This window comes from Uloborus diversus, chromosome 8 (genome assembly GCF_026930045.1).
Source record: "Uloborus diversus isolate 005 chromosome 8, Udiv.v.3.1, whole genome shotgun sequence".
Classification (NCBI taxonomy): domain Eukaryota; kingdom Metazoa; phylum Arthropoda; class Arachnida; order Araneae; family Uloboridae; genus Uloborus; species Uloborus diversus.
The window spans coordinates 147206699-147224717 of record NC_072738.1 but is presented as its reverse complement, the minus strand read 5'-3'; the positions used below and the strand labels follow the sequence as shown (position 1 = coordinate 147224717).

The 18019-nt window shown below is 35.3% G+C and overlaps 1 protein-coding gene across 1 annotated transcript in view; it reads right to left on the bottom strand.

Moving 5' to 3' along the window:
* LOC129227254 (equilibrative nucleoside transporter 1-like) overlaps positions 1–18019 on the bottom strand; it is a 99144-nt gene that overhangs the window by 12505 nt on the left and 68620 nt on the right. The window contains exons 9-10 of the mRNA XM_054861772.1: positions 14190–14223; positions 3924–3997 (exon numbers count right to left, since the gene is read on the bottom strand). Coding sequence (XP_054717747.1) covers positions 3924–3997; positions 14190–14223 — 108 coding nt within the window. The remainder of the gene's footprint in view (positions 1–3923; positions 3998–14189; positions 14224–18019) is intronic.

The following is an 18019-nucleotide window of genomic DNA, read 5'->3' as shown; positions in this document are numbered from 1 at the left end:
CACATATTGTACATGCCTTTGAACGTATACTTTTGATGTTTATATCTTTTTACATCTAAGCAAAATTTTACAACAGCCTATATTATAAGGTATACTTATGTTATGATATAAATACATATTTTTATGAATGTAAACAATAATACGTAATTCAAGTTATCTCTAATTTTGGCCTGGTTTCTGCATATATAATACCTAAGCATTGAAAGACTATTTAAAGTGTATGGAAGTGTAAGCGGGGGGGGGGGGGGGGCACCGAATCGAGTTCGTGCAGTGGCGGATCCAGACTATGGATTTCGGATGTTTAGGGGGGGGGGGGAATATGAAATTACTCATTAAAAAAATAACCATAAAAATGGAGTTTTGCAGCATATCCTCTGCATCTTAACGCTTCTTATTAAAAAAATGCATTATAAATTCTGCAAGTAGAATTCTCAGAAAGTAATTTAAAAAACCGTTTTACTACTTGTTGTTTTTTATTGTTGTATTCATATTTTAATCCTAAAATTTTCAGCAACTGGTAAGGGGGGGGCGAGAAAATTTTGAAATTATGGTCCTAAGAACGCATTATAGACGGTGTTTGATGATGTTACGGGGACGCGATTATAGGCGATATTTGCTGACGGTAAGGTAAGAGATGGGGCTTTTGGGTGTTGCCCCCGATCGATTTTTTTTTTTGTTTTTTGTAGAATAGATCTAAATCGATCATCCCTCTGCCCTATCTTTCGAAACTGAAGTTCCTAAAACGCAGTTACAGACTAAATTTGACGATGTCACTAGCAGTGGGGTTCTGGGGCTCTTCCCAAAAAATGTTCCGAAATTGAAGTCCTAGGAAACGAAGTTTTAAGCGATATTCAGTGACGAAGGAATTAAACGCTCTCCCTTTTAAATTTTTCGAAATCGTATTTTTTTCATTTTTAGATTTCCTACGAGAACATTCGGGCTCTTATCCGGAAATTTTTTTACTTCTAAAAAATGTGACTGTAGACCAGATTTCGTAACGTTAGGGTTTCGGCAATTTTTCAGATTTGAAGCTCCAAAAAAGCAATATTGAACGATTCTCGATATTTTTGGAATACGAGGTGTTTTGTAGCTCTCCCCTGGAATTTTTTCGAAATTGAGGCCCTGAAAACGAGATTTGAGACACTTTTTTAAAGGTTTCAGCGGGAGAAAAGGGGCTTCAAAAGCGAAGCATTATGAAGGCTTTCTTATTTTTAGACCGACTAGGAAAAAGAAAAAACAACGGGGGGGGGGGGGGGAGGGATGTAATTAACTGATCTACAAACCGCCACAATTATAAATTTTAGTTTCAAGGTTCTTTTCAAAAAGAATTTAGATTTTTTTTCGCGACATTCGTTTTTTCAACTTATTAAAGTGACTTCATTTTCCCAAGGTCCGTTCTATTATCCTTTTTAATTATAAGAAATTGTTTTAAAAAGCATTCTAATCAGGCTTCTGGGGTTGGGAGGGAGGATGGCACGGGCTCTGTGCCCCACCCCCTCTAGTTGCGTCACTGAATTGTAGAAGTTTTAAATTTCATGATCAACTCTACACCAAATGAATACAAAAGACAGTTTAAAAACAGGTTTGTGTTCGAAAAGACCTTTTTTAAAAGATTACTTTTGGAAAACAGATGCGAAAAGCAAGCACAAAAATTTGGGAGATTGGAAATGGTTCTAAAGTGGATAAATTGAACTACGACAGGGAAGTTATATTATGCCATATCGATGAGCCTTTAAGTACGATGAAAAATATTTACTCAGTGCCCGAACTCGAATTTTTACGTAAACTTCTCATAGTCTTATAACTTAGCATAATTTATAACCTATGACGGAAGCATTTAATTTTGAATTTCTCTATAACTATCTTTTCTATTCTTGCAGTGCCGGATCTTCAAATTTTCAGAACCGCAGCGAAACCTAAATCCTGCCACCCTTACCCACCTTTCTTGAAATTTTATATAAAGTTTCAACGAAAATATAACAGAAATACCGTCAATTTGCATCCTCCTAGAAGTTGCTACCAGGACAACTAGGGAGGGGGGACAAAGGGTATCGACCGTGTACGAAAAGTAAGCCAAAGGTACTGGCTTGCTGCCGCCTAGATCCGGCCCTGCGATTCCTATATTCATACTAAGTCGCACGAATTCATTTATTAAGCAATTCCTATTTTCTATATCAAAGCATGTATCAACTACTGAAAATAAAGTTGTCAACAATTAAATGTTCTCGTTTTAGTTTAGTGTCAACTCTAACCCAATGTCTTTTTTTATTTAAAAAAATGTGCATTCATTTTATTAATCTAATTATTTTGTTGCATTATAATAGGAGACTAGTTGGTACAGTTATCACTTATTAAAAGTTTCTCCTAGGATGAATTCCCTCCAAGCTATGTTGTTAACAAACAGAAAAAAATAATCTTTAAAGTGTCAATTACTGTAAAACAGAATTTTACTGCTCTCTGTTCTAAATCTTTTTAGGAACAAATGATATTTTGGATGGAGGGGAACGTTCCTGCAGTTCCCCTCCGTGTATCCGCTTCTGCTATTTTCTAATCGCTTTTCTTCAAAACAGAAGAATTTTCCTGCACACTGTTTTGAAAATTTTTAGGTATATATCGGATTAGGGGGAGGGGCATTCATTAACCCAGTTCCCCTCCCTGGATCTGCTTCTACTGTTGTCTAATTGCTTTTCCTGATGCCTTAGTTCACGATCTAAAAAACGGAAAAATTTTGCTGTACTCCTGTTTTCTGAACAGTTTTAGGTACAGTTGGGTTTTTTCGGGGGGGGGGGGGGTGGCGTTCCCGCCGTTCCCCTCTTTGGGTCCGCTTTTCCAATTCTCTCCTCTCTTTTCCTGGTGCCTTTCTTGAAGTTCAAGTTTTAAAAAATGGAAGACTTTTCCTGTATTCTGTTCTGAAAATTTTTAGGTACACTTGGGATTTTGGAGGGGGAAAGTTCCCCCAGTTCTCCTCCCGTGGATCCGCGCCTGGTTCGTGTCCAGTGTATTATTAACATTTTATATTATTTCTACCTACACTTTTTAAAGAGAGGATGTCATGTTTCTCATAAATCATCACTTCTTTCGAATGAAATATCATGTTTGTAGTATGAATGCACATATTACTTAAATGTAGAATACAGAGGCTCGCGGAGTCCCGCCTATGCACCCTCAAGCCTGAAAACCTTTTTTTACTTTTAAATATATATATATATATATATATATATATATATATATATTAAATTTATTTATTTTTTAACTATTTTGGAGTAATTTCCTTTTTTTTCGCTCACAATTCTGTGCGACTTTCCTTCGCTTTTTTTTTTCTTTTCTTTAAATTCGTAAACCTTTGTACCATCGTTTTTTTTCCCCCTTTTTGCTGTTCTTTCTTTTTTTTTTAATTGCACCTTTTTTTTTCGTTTTCACTTTTTTAGCACTTTTTTTTGCGTCCTTTGAAGGCCAAGGTTGACGCCCTCTTGCAGGACTCAGTCCTCCCCTGGTAGAATAGATGGATATTCATCTAAAACAAAGCCATCAATATGAATTTTTGAAACTTATCTTAGGTTTCAATGTACTTTTTCAGGTAATTTTATATCACAGTCGGCTTTGTACAAATATGTGTAAGCAAGGTCGCCCATATAGGGGGCAAGGGGGGGGGGGTCGAGCCCCCCCCCTCCTTCTTTGAAATTAGAACTTCCTTCCTTTAAGTATACTTTTTCCTTTGCAAAAATGTAAAAGCATTTCTTCTCCAACCATTAATGAATAAGTTATGAAAAATGTCAAATTTTAATGACTCTAATCTGCCCGGAAAACAGTTTCCACGTGGAAAGTATCCAGCTAAACCACGGGGAAAATATTTGAGCCCCCCTTACAACTTTGCATACGGGCGCCCATGTGTGTAAGTATAGCAATGTATTTTTCCAGCTTACTTTTTTGAAAATTTCCAAATTCGACGCTCTTTTTGAACTTGCGTCAGCTGGTCTATCTCTTTTCTTCAGCATGGCTGAAAAAACAATATTAAATTAGAACAAGCAGTTTTGTTACAAATCCGCAATTAATGCTTTGTTTGTAAATGCAGATATTATTAAGAACATTGTTTTAAATTAACTACCCAATGTTCAGAAATTTTCATCGTACATAAACAATTTTTAAACAAGATTTCCGATTTGAAAAATAAAAAAAGAAAAAAAATCAACAATTTTTATGCGCTAAAGAAAAATGTTTAAAATTGAAAAAAAAGTTTTTAGCAGTGTAGCGCGAGAATTTCTCTTTTTGAACATAATTTTTATACTAGAAAGTCGCCCGTCAAGGTATGACGGGTGAAAATTACTTGTCTTCTTCTACACTACATTTTAACGAAGCAACTGCCTGTTTGGTGATCTTTTATACAAATACAAATACAAATGTGACGACCAGCAACAGGCTCTGGGCCCAGCTAGGCTGGTCCTAGTCAATTAATTAGTCCCCAATGAAGATCAATGGCCCTCTTAAGCTATCCACTCCCTTGCTCATTACCGCCTCTTCCGGTAAGCTATTCCAAGTGCCCACGACCCGGCTAAAGTAATAGTTTTTCCTGATTTCCAAGTTAGCCTGAGATTTAAATAGCTTAAAACAATGACCCCTTGTCCTGCTTTCTCCGCAAAAATTTAATCCATTTACATCTTTCATTTTGATAAATTTAAATAACTGAATCATGTCCCCTCTGACTCTCCTTTGATTCAGGCTATACATGTTAAGCCTATTAAGTCTGGTATCATAATCTAAATCTGAGAGTCCCTTTACTAATTTAGTTACCCTTCTTTGAACCCTTTCCAATACAAAAATATCTTTCTTCAGATAAGGCGACCAAAACTGAACAGCATACTCCAAATGAGGTCTTACTAAACTCCTATATAAAGGCAGAAGAACTTTCTTAGATTTGTTTGAAATAGGTCTATTGATGAACCCAAGCATTTTGTTGGCTTTGTTACTAGCAATACTGCACTGTTGACTAAACTTGAAGTCCTGATTTATAAAGACACCCAGATCCATAACATTTTCTGCCTGATTTATGACTGAACCCTGTAAACGATATCTCATACGCTTATTTCCATGACCTAAGTGTAGCACTTGACATTTCCCTACATTAACTGCCATACCCCATTTATCTGCCCACTTAGTAATGTGATCTAAATCCTCTTGCAGCTGATTTACTTGTTCTTCATTTTCGACAATCCCCATAACTTTCACATCGTCAGCAAAACAATTCATACTTCCAGAAATATTTTCATTGATGTCATTCATAAATATAATAAACAAAAGAGGCCCTAAAACTGATCCCTGAGGAACCCCACTTAAAACATCACTCCAATTAGAATGATTTCCTCTCACAACTACTCTTTGCTTCCTACCAGTAAGCCAATTTCTAACCCAAAGTAAAGTTTTTTCCTCCTACTCCAATGTCAGCTAACTTGCCGAGAAGAGCAACATGCGGTACCTTGTCAAAAGCTTTTTGAAAATCAATATAAACAACATCCACACATTTTTTGTTATCTAAAGCTGAGGTAACCTTATCGTAGAAATGCAATAAATTAGTAGTACAGGATTTACCTTTCCTGAAACCATACTGCAAACTAGTCAACAGACTATTAGTCTCTAAGAATATCATGATCTTAATTTTGATCAAAGTTTCGAAAATCTTACTAATCACCGAAGTCAAACTTACAGGTCTATAATTCCCAGCAATACCTTTGGACCCCTTCTTGAAGAGTGGCGTTATGTTCAGGGCCGGACTGGGTGGTCAACAGGGCGCGGGAAGGTTGAGTTGAAGGGCGCCGATTTAGCCTCCATAATATAAAAAAATTAAGATTTGGTGTGGACTTTTTAAGGGGATAAAAAATCATTGAGAAGTAAATAAAGCCATTTTTTTGTTACAGAAAATGTCCAAACGAGAAGTCATATTTTTTGCATGTTAAAAAATTGTAGGAGAGACCTCCCCCCCCCCCCCCACAAGAGTGTTGGCACATCCCCTTAAATATTACTGATTATCCCTAGAAAGAGTCCTTAAAAAAAGAGAGAAGAAAGACCACCAAAATACTCCCTGAAAATTTGAGTAACGCCGGGGGGCGGTTGGAGGGGGGGGGGGGATTTTTGTTTCTAAGAATGAGAAGTTTTGCTAAATGTTTCTCAACAGACACTACTTCCGAAAATTCATTTCGTGTTCGTTCTTTTTCAGAAATGCATCGTTCACTAGTTAACAGCATTAGGAAACACCTCTTGCCGTGATAATTTTGTGTGTGTGTGTGTGTGTGTGTGTTGTCGATTGAATTTGACTGGTATCTGCAGTTGTTTTAAAACATGATGCTGTCATTTTGTTACATGAATTTGTCGATTCCTTAAGCTGAAGAGGTTTTCTCTGTGCGATCGATACTCATGCCCAGGTTTTTTTTAGTTTTTTTTTCCTGCGTATGATAGTTTGTCATACAAAATGCTTCTGCAATTCAAAATTAAAAAGAGATGTATATCAAGTTTGAAACTGTTGTCCGTTTTCAAAGACTGTTAAAAAAAAAATTTTTTTTTTCACTTTATTTATTGTGCTAAAGTTAAAACTCAAAAAGAATAAATTAAAAATACCATTTCATTAAAAGTATTTTTTTTTCTTTGCACTGTTAAAAATCTCTGCATGGTGCTTCTTTAAAGTATTTTAGCTATGCAATTATTTTGAGAGTATGAGAGAGTGGTAATGAATATCAGGCCATTACTAGTTTCTATACATGTACCAACACCAACTTAAAGGAAAAAAAGGTATGTTTTTGGATGAATAGCAATACAAAAATGGCATTCAGTCATGAAGGGAAAACATAATTTTACAATGTGGGTAATAAGTCAAGAAATGTTATAATTTATCAAAAATAAAAATTAATAAAGAAGAATTAAGATGAAGAATTTAGTGTGGATGTGTATATAACATGAGACACGACACTGATGATTAATTAATTTCAGTCCTCAAAATCAAAAGATTATTCGAATTATGTTTACTCATTTGTTCTGTACTTATAGTATACTATTATTTTTTTGCATCTCAAACGTCGAATTTGACACGAATGTAATGAAAACGGCTTATGTATGCTATAAAGTAACTGCTCCCATGAAACCATGAAAATGAGTTAAAATGTAACGTTTTTTGCTCAATGTTTGGAATACATATTTTTTATAAATAAAACATAAGTAATATCTAGAGTCTTTAAAGTCTGATTTTTTTTTTCAAATCCGATATTGATTTATTTATTTATTATTAGTATGATTAACAACATGATCATGTCATAGCAAATATCTTGGGTGAAAGTTACAAGAAAATACAACCAATCGAACTAACTCATCCAGTAAACCTAATTGCCTCTTTGCTTATTTTGATAACACTGGAACTGTTGGGAAAAAGTTCGAAAATTAAATTATTTAAGGAATCATTTTTTATGTAGAGATATACATTTATAATTATTATTATTGTTTGTGATCATTATAAGGAATAAATGAAAGAGTTAGTTAATTGATAAAACTTTTGCAAAAAAAATCAAAGATTTCAGTTTAAAAGAAGAACAAATAAATTTTTTTGACCCCCCCCCCCCATGTCCCATTTTCCCCTTCTTGCATAATTTTTTCATTTAAGAATTCCTTAATTTTTTCGAAGTAAAATTAAAATTACAAGTTTTTTGTTCCGCAGGGTAAGAAAACAGGAGGGTTTTTCTCGTGATGATATTTTTTCCTAAACATTTTTAGATTAGGATCTAATTTTTGAAAATTCGTTTCAGAAATTCTCGCTGTCTAAAGTGTTACTTTTTTACGTTTCCATTCATTTTTATGGTTCTGTTGTCTTAAAAGTTTAGAAAACTTTTTGAGTGTGAAATTTTGTTTTTGAAAACTGACACAACCTAGAAAGACTCGTCATAAAATGAACCAATCATATTAAAAAGAGAGGGAGAATGGAAAAAAAAAAAGAGTTCAAGGACAGGCTTGATCTTAGTAGTTTTTACCTTTTAAAATAATAGTTTTCAATTGATAACACAAGACTTTTCAACTTATCTAAGTACGTTGTTTTTTTAACCATATGTACTATCGAAAATTTTGCTATATCATTTGTCATTTCGCAGCTATATCATAATGCAGTTAATTATGAATCACAGATCGTAATTCTATAAGTTAAGGTTATACATAAAGAAAAATATTTTCGCAATTAAAAAAAAAAAAAATGAAAACTGAAACGAGTAACCTACTGTTGAAAAGATCCTTGACTTAATATATCCAATTTTGCTGCCGCTTCAAAATTACTTGTTCACTAATGCAAAAATCTGATCCAAATGACTCTTCGATTCATGTAAGTAACGGCAAATTGGACCTCTGTAGTCTAACTGCATAGAATTTATGATAGTTGTCATCCCTTGTCAAGCAGAAATCCACTGCTACGAATCCCCAAGCATCGCATATCCTTATCCATAAAAAGCATCTTAAAGGCGTCATTTAAAGCCATAAAACAAGTGTGTGGCCTATATGTATGCTTCCTTTTTTTCTGCTTACCAAAAGATAGTTACTCAAAAGCTCTTGTACAGTACAAGAATGCTTCGAAAGACGATCATAAAATGCTTTACTGATTAGAATCTTTAACTTTTATTCTGTGAAAGTAAAAGTTCTCTTTATTATTTAGGCTTTATACTATCCTGAAATGTGTATAACTATAACTGCAGATAGAAAACGAATAAGGTTATTTCGATATTTCTCACATTACATTTCTAATATAGTCTTTCTTGACTCCTATTAATATTCGTAATACCAGTGGCGTATCTAGCATGGGGAACACTCGGAGCGGTAATTTGTGATGTCACCCCTCCTCCCCCCCACTTCCTCGAAACGCAAAAAAAAAAAAAAAAAGTTTTAGATTTTATGTAAACATAAAAATTTTACAATTTTTAGAAACAACTGTATTTGAAAAACAAAATTTTAAGTGGGATAATATACAAAAGACAAATAAAAACTATGAATGTTTTTTATGTAATTTGCCCTAGACGAATGTGAGCGTCGAAATATCAAAAAAGGAAGGGATTCTGTGAAATTGTTGGCTCCGCGTAATTACTTTAAACGTATCTCACATACAGGGAAAGATAATCGGTTTTCAGTTTTTTTGGTATAAGAGGTCACTACTAGGTCTAAGTATTGACAATTTGAACCTAATTCTAAGTATAGAAGTATGTAGTAATTCCACGATGTGGAGTGGGAAATATTGGGGTCCAGGCGGTCCCATCCCCTGGAAAATTTTCAAATTAGAAGTTTTAAAAACGCATTTCAGCTTCATATTTTTCAAAAACTTGCAGTTCTACTTTTGGTGTCACCGCCTCCCCCAGACAGGTCAAACCCGGGGCGGAAAGCCCCCCCTTTCGGCCACCTTAACGACGTTACTAGTAGTAATACCTTTGCATTTTACTTATTAGCGACATCGTTATACATTCCTTCTTCAGACTTCGTTTCGCTCTTAATGAATTGTATTGTTTCATTAATGCAAAATTTATCAATAAAAACCTTCATAAGTTAACAGGATAGCAAGGGGGGGGGGGGTATAGAGCTTCATCTGAGGGAAAGCACAGATTAAAAAACTTCCCAAAATGATATAAAAAAAAGCATAAAATGTAATAATGTAATGATTTTATGCAGAAATTCAATAAAAATATGTTTAAGGTAGTACTGTAGCTTAGACAAGGGCGACAACCCCCCACCGCCAGGGCAATGACGAACTCCCTCGTCCAAATGCTGCGCCCCCCCCCCCCCCGAGAACGTGACCCCCAAAATGAAATTTAAAAAATTTAAATTAAAGTTTAAAAAATCTCTTAAGTTACCCCCCAAAAATTTCAATGCCAAAGGTTATGCCATGATCCCCTTCCTTTGTGCACACCTCTGGCTAATAAGACAGTGAAGGAATTATATCTTTTACAAAAAACTGGAATATGTTTTGAACACAAAGCTTGCCAACGGCAAAGACCTTGAACTTTTGTTATGATTTTAATTGACAAAATTTGAGTTTAAAATCGAAAAATGTTTTATCTTTAAAACTGTTCGGCATCTTTATTGTTTAGTCCAGTAATTCCCCAACTGTGCACCGGGGAGCCCTGCAGTCCTCCTAGGACCACTTCGAAAATTTACTATTTTTGCTCAACTAGTTTAGACTTATTTATGACACCTTTTTCCATTTCTTTCAGAACTGCAGGATAAATAAGGGCTATTCCATGCAGATACACGACTCGTATTTATTTTTGACTGTCAGTTACAAGTCATACTTTTATTTTGGGAAGGGCGCCATGTGAAAATCTTAGTTCCAAAAAAGAGGGTCTTGACTCAAAAAGTCAAGAAATCACCATACAGTCCTGTCCTCGGTTTTTTTTTTAATTTTTTTAATTTTTTTATTTTTTTATTTTTATTTATTTATTTATTTTTTTTTTGTGGAGCTACAAAAAATGTGAAATCTGTCTTCATATCCATCCATCCACTAAAATACTGATTTTATGTGGCTTATTTCGACATTATACTATTTTTAATGCGCAGATTTCAAATATTACCATTATTTGTCTTCTTCCTTGCTTCTATTGCACTCATGATCGTTAGCAGAACAGGGAATTATGGTATCCGCTCTTACAGCAATTAAAGTGTACTGTCAATAAATAAAACCATTCTCGTATTCTTGATCATAGATATGTGCTGTCACTTTCACCCTCACATCCCTTTTTTATTGGGGTAACACCATGGGTCCGTTTTTGTCCTCAGAACTGAACCTTGAAGCAATAGATAAGCCACAAACGATGCCCTGGGAGTAGACCGTTTACGAAACGAGAGGGGACTAATTGCTTTATGGGGGTAATAAAAGGGAACGTTCATATAAATAAAAAAGAACATTGCTATTGCATGTAAAAATATTCAAATGCAAAATCACTTCTTGGTTCCACATAATTTATTCCATATAGCTAAAACATTGTTTTGGAAAATAAGAAAACGACAGAAGGGCGCCTTTCGAGAGGGCGCACCGGGAAAAGTCCCGGTCAAGTCTATGGCCAGTCCGGGCCTGGTTATGTTAGCCAGCTTCCAGTCCTCTGGCACCGTCCCCGAGTTATAAGAAGCATTGAAAATATTCAAAATAACATCCACTAATTCCTCTGCACATTCAACTAAAATTTTTGGATAGATATTATCTGGTCCCGGAGCTTTAGTTGCTTTAATCTTTTTCAAATGAAATAAAACCTCCTCCCTGGAAAATACAAAATCCTCAAGCTGTATAATAGCTTGTGTCTTGTTAGTGTCAACTGTTGAAATACAGTTATCGTTAAACACACTGGAAAAAAAGTTATTTAGAACATTTGCAATATCCCTATCGTTTTGGATTAAATTTCCATACTCATCAACCAAAGGCCCAATTTGACTGTTTCGAGCTTTCCCAGAATTAGCGTAAGCAAAAAACCTCTTAGGGTTCCCATCAATGTCATCTGCCAGCCTTTGCTCCAATTCCCTTTTCTGAATCCGTACCAAATACTTAAAATTTCGCCTTGCCTTACCATACTGGAGCCTCTCCGCACTCTGACCAGTTTCTTTAAACTTACGAAAAGTGGTTTGCTTATAATTAAGAGCTTCTTTAGTCTCCCTGGAGAACCACATGGGCCAAATTTTGGTACTAACACCTTTTCTCCTAAATGGAACATAGTCCCCAACGGTTTTAGCAAGTTTATCCTTAAATTCCGTCCACTGCTGATCTACGTCGTTATTTTCCAACCCTGACGAAAAAACCTCTTTCAAGCTCTGCCTAAGTGCAACAAAATTGGTGTTTCTGAAATTGGGCACAAACCTAAAATTATCATCTTTGCACACTTCAAATTTAACCCGGAACCTAATGCTGTTATGATCACTATCTCCAATATGCTCCCCTACACTCAACCCCTGAACAAAACTACCTATGTCACAAAAAACTAGATCCAAAATGGCCTCCTCTCGAGTTCCCTGAGTTACAACTTGATCTAAGAAACAGTCACCAATTACTTTTAAAAATTCCTCTTCTTTGCCATTACCAGGATAAAAATTATTCCAATCAATGCCCGGAAAATTGAAATCCCCCATTATGATAACGGATCCCTTACTGGACATGTCACTAATAATACGGTACATCTGTTCATCTTGTCCCTGGTTTGAATTAGGTGGCCTATAAATGTTTCCAAAGCGTAGCTTTTTGCCCTTACTGCTCATCAACTCCAGCCAAATCATATCAATATCAGTAGGCTTATCATTTATGACCAATTCATTGCAAATAAAATTGTTTCTAACATAAAATAAAACCCCACCACCTCTTTTACCTACTCTATCCTGTCTGAACAAATTATACCCAGCAATATGTAATAACTCTGCATCAGATTCGGTAGCCCATGTCTCTGTAATTCCAATAACATCCAACTTCTCATCCATAACTATGCTTTTCAATTCATCCATCTTGTTCCTAATACTGCGAGCATTGGTATGGAAAACTTTAAGCATGCCTAAGTTGCTTTTATTTAACACCCTGAAATTTCCTAAATTACAATTGTTAACATTACTACTCTTGTTCGTCACTTTATTTCCTTTCCTAGCAATACCCAAAAAAATTTCATTCTCTCGATACCTGATGCTTGAACCATGCCCCCCATTCCAACTTAGTTTTTTGACTCCGAAGCCCTTAAAATTAATCCACTAACCAATTTTGACCCCTGTAGAGCTCAGATTGATAGTTGTTAAGGTATCGCATGTTGCTCTTCTCAGCAAACAAGCTGATCTAGGAATAGGAGGAAAAACTTGACTTTGGGGTTAGAAATTGGCTGTCTGGAAGGAAACAAAGAGTAGTTGTGAGGGGAAATCATTCTAAATGGAGTGATGTTTTAAGCGGGGTTCCTCAGGGTTCAGTTTTAGGGCCTCTCTATTATTTTTATGAATGACATCAATGAGAATATTTCTGGATGCATGAATTGTTTTGCTGATGATGTAAAAGTTATGGGGATTGCAGAAAGTGAAGAACAAGTAAAACAGCTTCAAGAGGAATTAGATTATATTACTAAGTGGCGGATAAGTGGGGTATGGAAGTTAATGTAGGTAAATGTCAGGTGCTACATTTAGGTCATGGAAATAAGCGTATGAGTTATCGTTTACAGGGTTCAATCATTAGTCAGGTAGACACATTTTATTGATTTGGGTATCTTAATAAATCAGGACTTCAAGTTTAGTCAACAGTGCAGCATTGCAAGTAACAAAGCCAATAGAATGCTTGGGCTTATCAATAGATCTATTTCAAACAAATCTAAGAAGGTTCTTCTGCCTTTATATAGGAGTTTAGTAAGACCCCATTTGGTGTATGCTGTGCAGTTTTGGTCGCCTTATCTGAGGAAAGATATTTGTGTTTTGGAAAGGGTTCAAAGAAGGGTAATTAGACCAGTAAGGGGACTTTCAGATTTAGATTATGATACCAGACTTAATAGGCTTAATATGTATAGCCTGGAGCAAAAGAGGATCAGAGGGGACATGATTCAGTTGTTTAAATTTATCAAAATGAATGATGTTAATGGATTAAATTTTTGCACCGAAAGCAGAGGGCGAGGGGTCATTTGTTTTAAGCTATTCAAATCTCAGGCTAACCTGGAAATATGGGAAAACTACTACTTTAGTAGGGTTGCTTGCACTTGGAACAGCTTGCCGGAAGAGGTAGTAATGAGCAAGGGGGTGGATAGCTTTAAGAGGGCCATTGATCTTCATTGGGGACTAATAAATTGACTAAGGCCAGCCTAGTTGGGCCAAGAGCCTGTTGCTGGTCGTCACATTTGTATTTGTAACCCTAACTCCAGTAGATGACCCCTAGACTCCAGTAGATAGCGTTCATTGTTGACCGCTTTTTCGTTTCTTCATTCCCCTGACATGACACAGTCTTACCAGTAAAACAGTTAAGTGACCGGATCGTGTTCAGCCCTGTCACAATAAAGCCTTTCCCTGTATGTTAAACATTACCAAAACACATTATCAAATTATTATGCCGTGCTGAGTTTCATTGTTGAAACACGAGGGTTACTCGATCATCGACTATTATTTATATGACAATTGCTGCATGATTGTCAAAAAAAAGAAATGGTGGTAGTTTTTTTTTTCTGAATGAAGAAAAAGAAAAGGAAATCACTTACATGTTTGTTTGGACATGTAAAAGTTGTACAGTTCCTGCAAGAAAATGAAGAGCATAAAATAGAAAATTCATTCAAAAACAGGAAAAAGTAAGAATAAAGATTTTCATCTACACAACTTTTTTATATTTAAAATGAATAAAACCCAAAATTTGAAACAGAATTAAAGTAAAATCTCGTCAAATTTTTTTTGAAAATTAACTTCAAATGTCAGGCACTTTGTATGTTCCCGTTTTAAGTGATAGTAGACATTTAACTTTTATTAAAATTCTAGAACTTACGAGCGATGAAATTAAACGAGCTCTCTAAATATCACCAACAGTGGCCAAATTGAAATCAGATTTATAATTTAAAAAAAAACGTCAAATTTGTCACCAAGTTGGTGACAAAACTTGGCGACCAAAAGACTGGCGATATATCGCCAAGTGTCCGCCAAATTGTAACACCACTTGAGTTTACATCGAAATTAACAATGATTTCCCCCCAAAAAAGAGGCCCCTTTAGAAACACCCGAATGCAATCAAAAGGGGAGGGGGGGGGGTGCACAACTAGACCCCACTAGGAGTCTACGTACCAAATTTCAGCTTTCTAGGACCGTTCTTGAATTATTCGACATACATACGCACATACGCATACAAACGTCACGAGAAAACTCGTTATAATTAAATCAGGAATCGTTAAAATTGATATATCGAGTGTCTATACGTTCTTAGGCACTTATCAATTAGTGGTCGAGTCGAAAAAAAACCTCATCATTCATTCGGGAGTGAGTGAAATGGAAATTAAGGTCGATTTTTTAGTGTAAATGTTTTCGCGAACACAATAATTCCTTTTTTGTAAAAGGAAGTAAAAAGGAAAAAAACGTTGAAAGAGGAAAACCAAGTAAGCGGATGTTGCTAAGAACTTTCAACAATATTTTCACTTTGAAAGTGTCTTATTATAATTGTTAAATGACGAAGTTCGCCGTTTTGAATCGCAAAGTACAACAAGCAGTTCCGTCCAAAACTAAACGAGCCTCCTTTGCCGTAAACCAATATCGACTGTCTAGTACGTGATCAATGTTCTCAAAATTAGCTAAAGTCGCAAATTATTTCAAACGTAACTTTTAAGCATTTTAATTTGATACCTAGAAATAAAATAAGCCTCTCTCATCTGAAGAAATAGATGCGTAAAAAATTAATAAACGAACAAATAAAGTAGAAGCACCTTTTAAACAAAAGCAGCTAATATATATTTTTTTCAAAAAAAAACCGCTTTCAAAAAGAAAAAAAAAGAATGAAAATAATAAGCTCATTAATATAAATAAATTTTGTTTAAAAAAAATCATTTGTTTCTACCCTGTTTCCAAAAAATGTACTTTCAAAATAAATAAAAAACAACAAAATGTCAACTTAAAGAAATAATTTTCATTCATTCTTAAATAATAAAAAATCGTCTGCGCATATCTTTATGTAGAAACATAAAGGACTCTGAATTTCTCCGCGAAACACTGAATACATAAATTAAAAATTTTGTGTGAAAATAAAGGGTGTTTTTTTTTTTTTTTTACAGGGTATAGAACTTTAAGTCGGGAACACTGTTTGATCTGTGGGCCATTTTAATAGTTGTCACTTGTTTTGTGTTTACTTTGGTATGCCATTTCGTCATGAATAGACAATAGGACGGTGCAACACGCCACACAGCGCGTGTCACAATTGATTTATTGAAAAAAACTTTCGGTGAACGAATAATTTCGCTTAATGGACCCGTGAATTGGCCTGCGAGATCATGCGATTTAACTACGCTGGACTATTTTTTGTAGGGCTGTGTGAAGTCTCTGGTCTACACCGATAAGCCACAGACGATTGACGCCTTAGACAAAAACATTCGCCACATTTCACTCACATACGGCCCCCATTGCTGCAAAAAGTGATAGAAAATTTGGCTTCCCGATTAGACGTTCTCCAAGCCAGCCAAAGTGGCCATATACCAGAAATCACATTTAAATAAAAATGGCAAAGAATCATCTTTCGAATAAAGCCAAATTCATGGCGATTTATGTCATTTAACGGTTTTATTTGAACCTAAAGTTCTATACCTCAAAAAAAAAAAAAAAAAAAAAAAAAAAACACTCTTTAAAAACAAATCATATCAACAATAATTATTTCAAAGTAAAAACCGTGGCTGCGGAGTCGGAGTCAATCTCATTTTGGGGTAAACGAGTTAGATTCGGGAGTCGAAGGTTTTCAATTGGAAAACTCGGAGTCGGAATCGGTCATTTTCCCTTAAAGTCCGTAACTCTGCCATTGTTTGCGGAGTCAGAATTATTTTGAGATAAAGGAGTGGGAGTCGAAGAGTTAAAATTTCCAAGAGTCGGAGTCAGTCATTTCCCCCTTCGTGTTGAAATTTTTGCCATAGCTACGGAATCAGAGTCCGACTAATTTTCGGTAACAGAATTCGGAGTCGGAGTCAGTTGCCCCAAAATTCTCGGAGTTGGAGTCGGAAGTTGGTCGTCTAGAACTATTTCCAACAAAATTTGTTTGAAATAAATCGGCCTTCAAGTTCAGGATCTATATTGACTTTCAGTTTCGCCGTAAGCGCTAATATTAAGGGATTTGAACTGTTCAAAATTGAACGGAAAATTGTTCAAATCAAAGAGATATTTTCTATACATGTGCTCTTCTTCAAAAGCATTTTCCCACAAAGATTGTTTGAAGCAAATTCGCGTAGAGATTCGGGATTTATTTTTGCATTGAATTTCCCGGGGTCCTAATTTTAATTTTTTTTTTGAACTGGTTGAAATTAAACGAAAAATTGCTCAAATAGAGATTTAAAGATGCTCTTTCAGCACCTAACACCTCACGCAAATTCTGCACAAAGTAACATTTTCGTTGTGAGAACAATTTTATTGAAAAGCAGCTCTAATTAGAAATGTGAGGTTCATTCATTTATTTTTTATAAACATCATCTGGCGAAAATTGATCTAGAAATTATTTTGCGGTGCATCAAGAACCTGTCAAGAAAAAACTGCATTTGGTAGTTCAAATTTCTCTGCCTCAATGTCACACGATTCCTTTTTCACTGCAGCAAGAGACTTACAAAGGAAAAGCCTCATTTACAGGGAATGCCTTTCATCAACGTCATGTCAAATTAAAATTTATGTGACAGAAGTCATTTTTTGCAGCATCAACATTATTATCGAGGAAAATCTACATTTAGATAAAACGTTTTTTCCAAACTCACTGCTAAAACGGAAGACATTTCTTTTTCATTGCATTCATGTGTTATCATTGATAAAAATCTATACGAAATCTAACACAAAATCTACAGAGAAAGCTTTTTTTACTGCACGAGTAATCTTATCAAGGAAAAAATACATTTACAGTGAACGTTCTGTCCGTAGCGACCGTTCAATGTAAATTATATATATGATACGGCCAAAGCCCGAAATTGGCCAGTTCGCGAATTGGCCAGCCGATTCGCGAACTGGCCAGCATTACTGAAAACTTACCGGCCAAAGCCCGAAATTTTCTTGATTTCGGGCTTTGGCCGGCCATTTCGCGAAGTGGCTAGGAACGATCGGCCAAAGTAGGAAGAAAGAAATGAAGAGCAGATTGTTTTCATAAACTTTTAAAAATGAAGTATTTTGAAATGAGTACTTCGGTGCACAATTTTATCTTAAGTACACTTGGTCCAGAAACAAGTTCAAATATAAATGATACCTCTGTGTGAAAAATAAGCTTGTAATGCATAAAAATATGATCTCGTCTTATTCTATTCTCATATTTAAGCCATAATAGATATTACCCAGTGAACGTATGATATGTGATATACAACGCGATTATTATAATTAA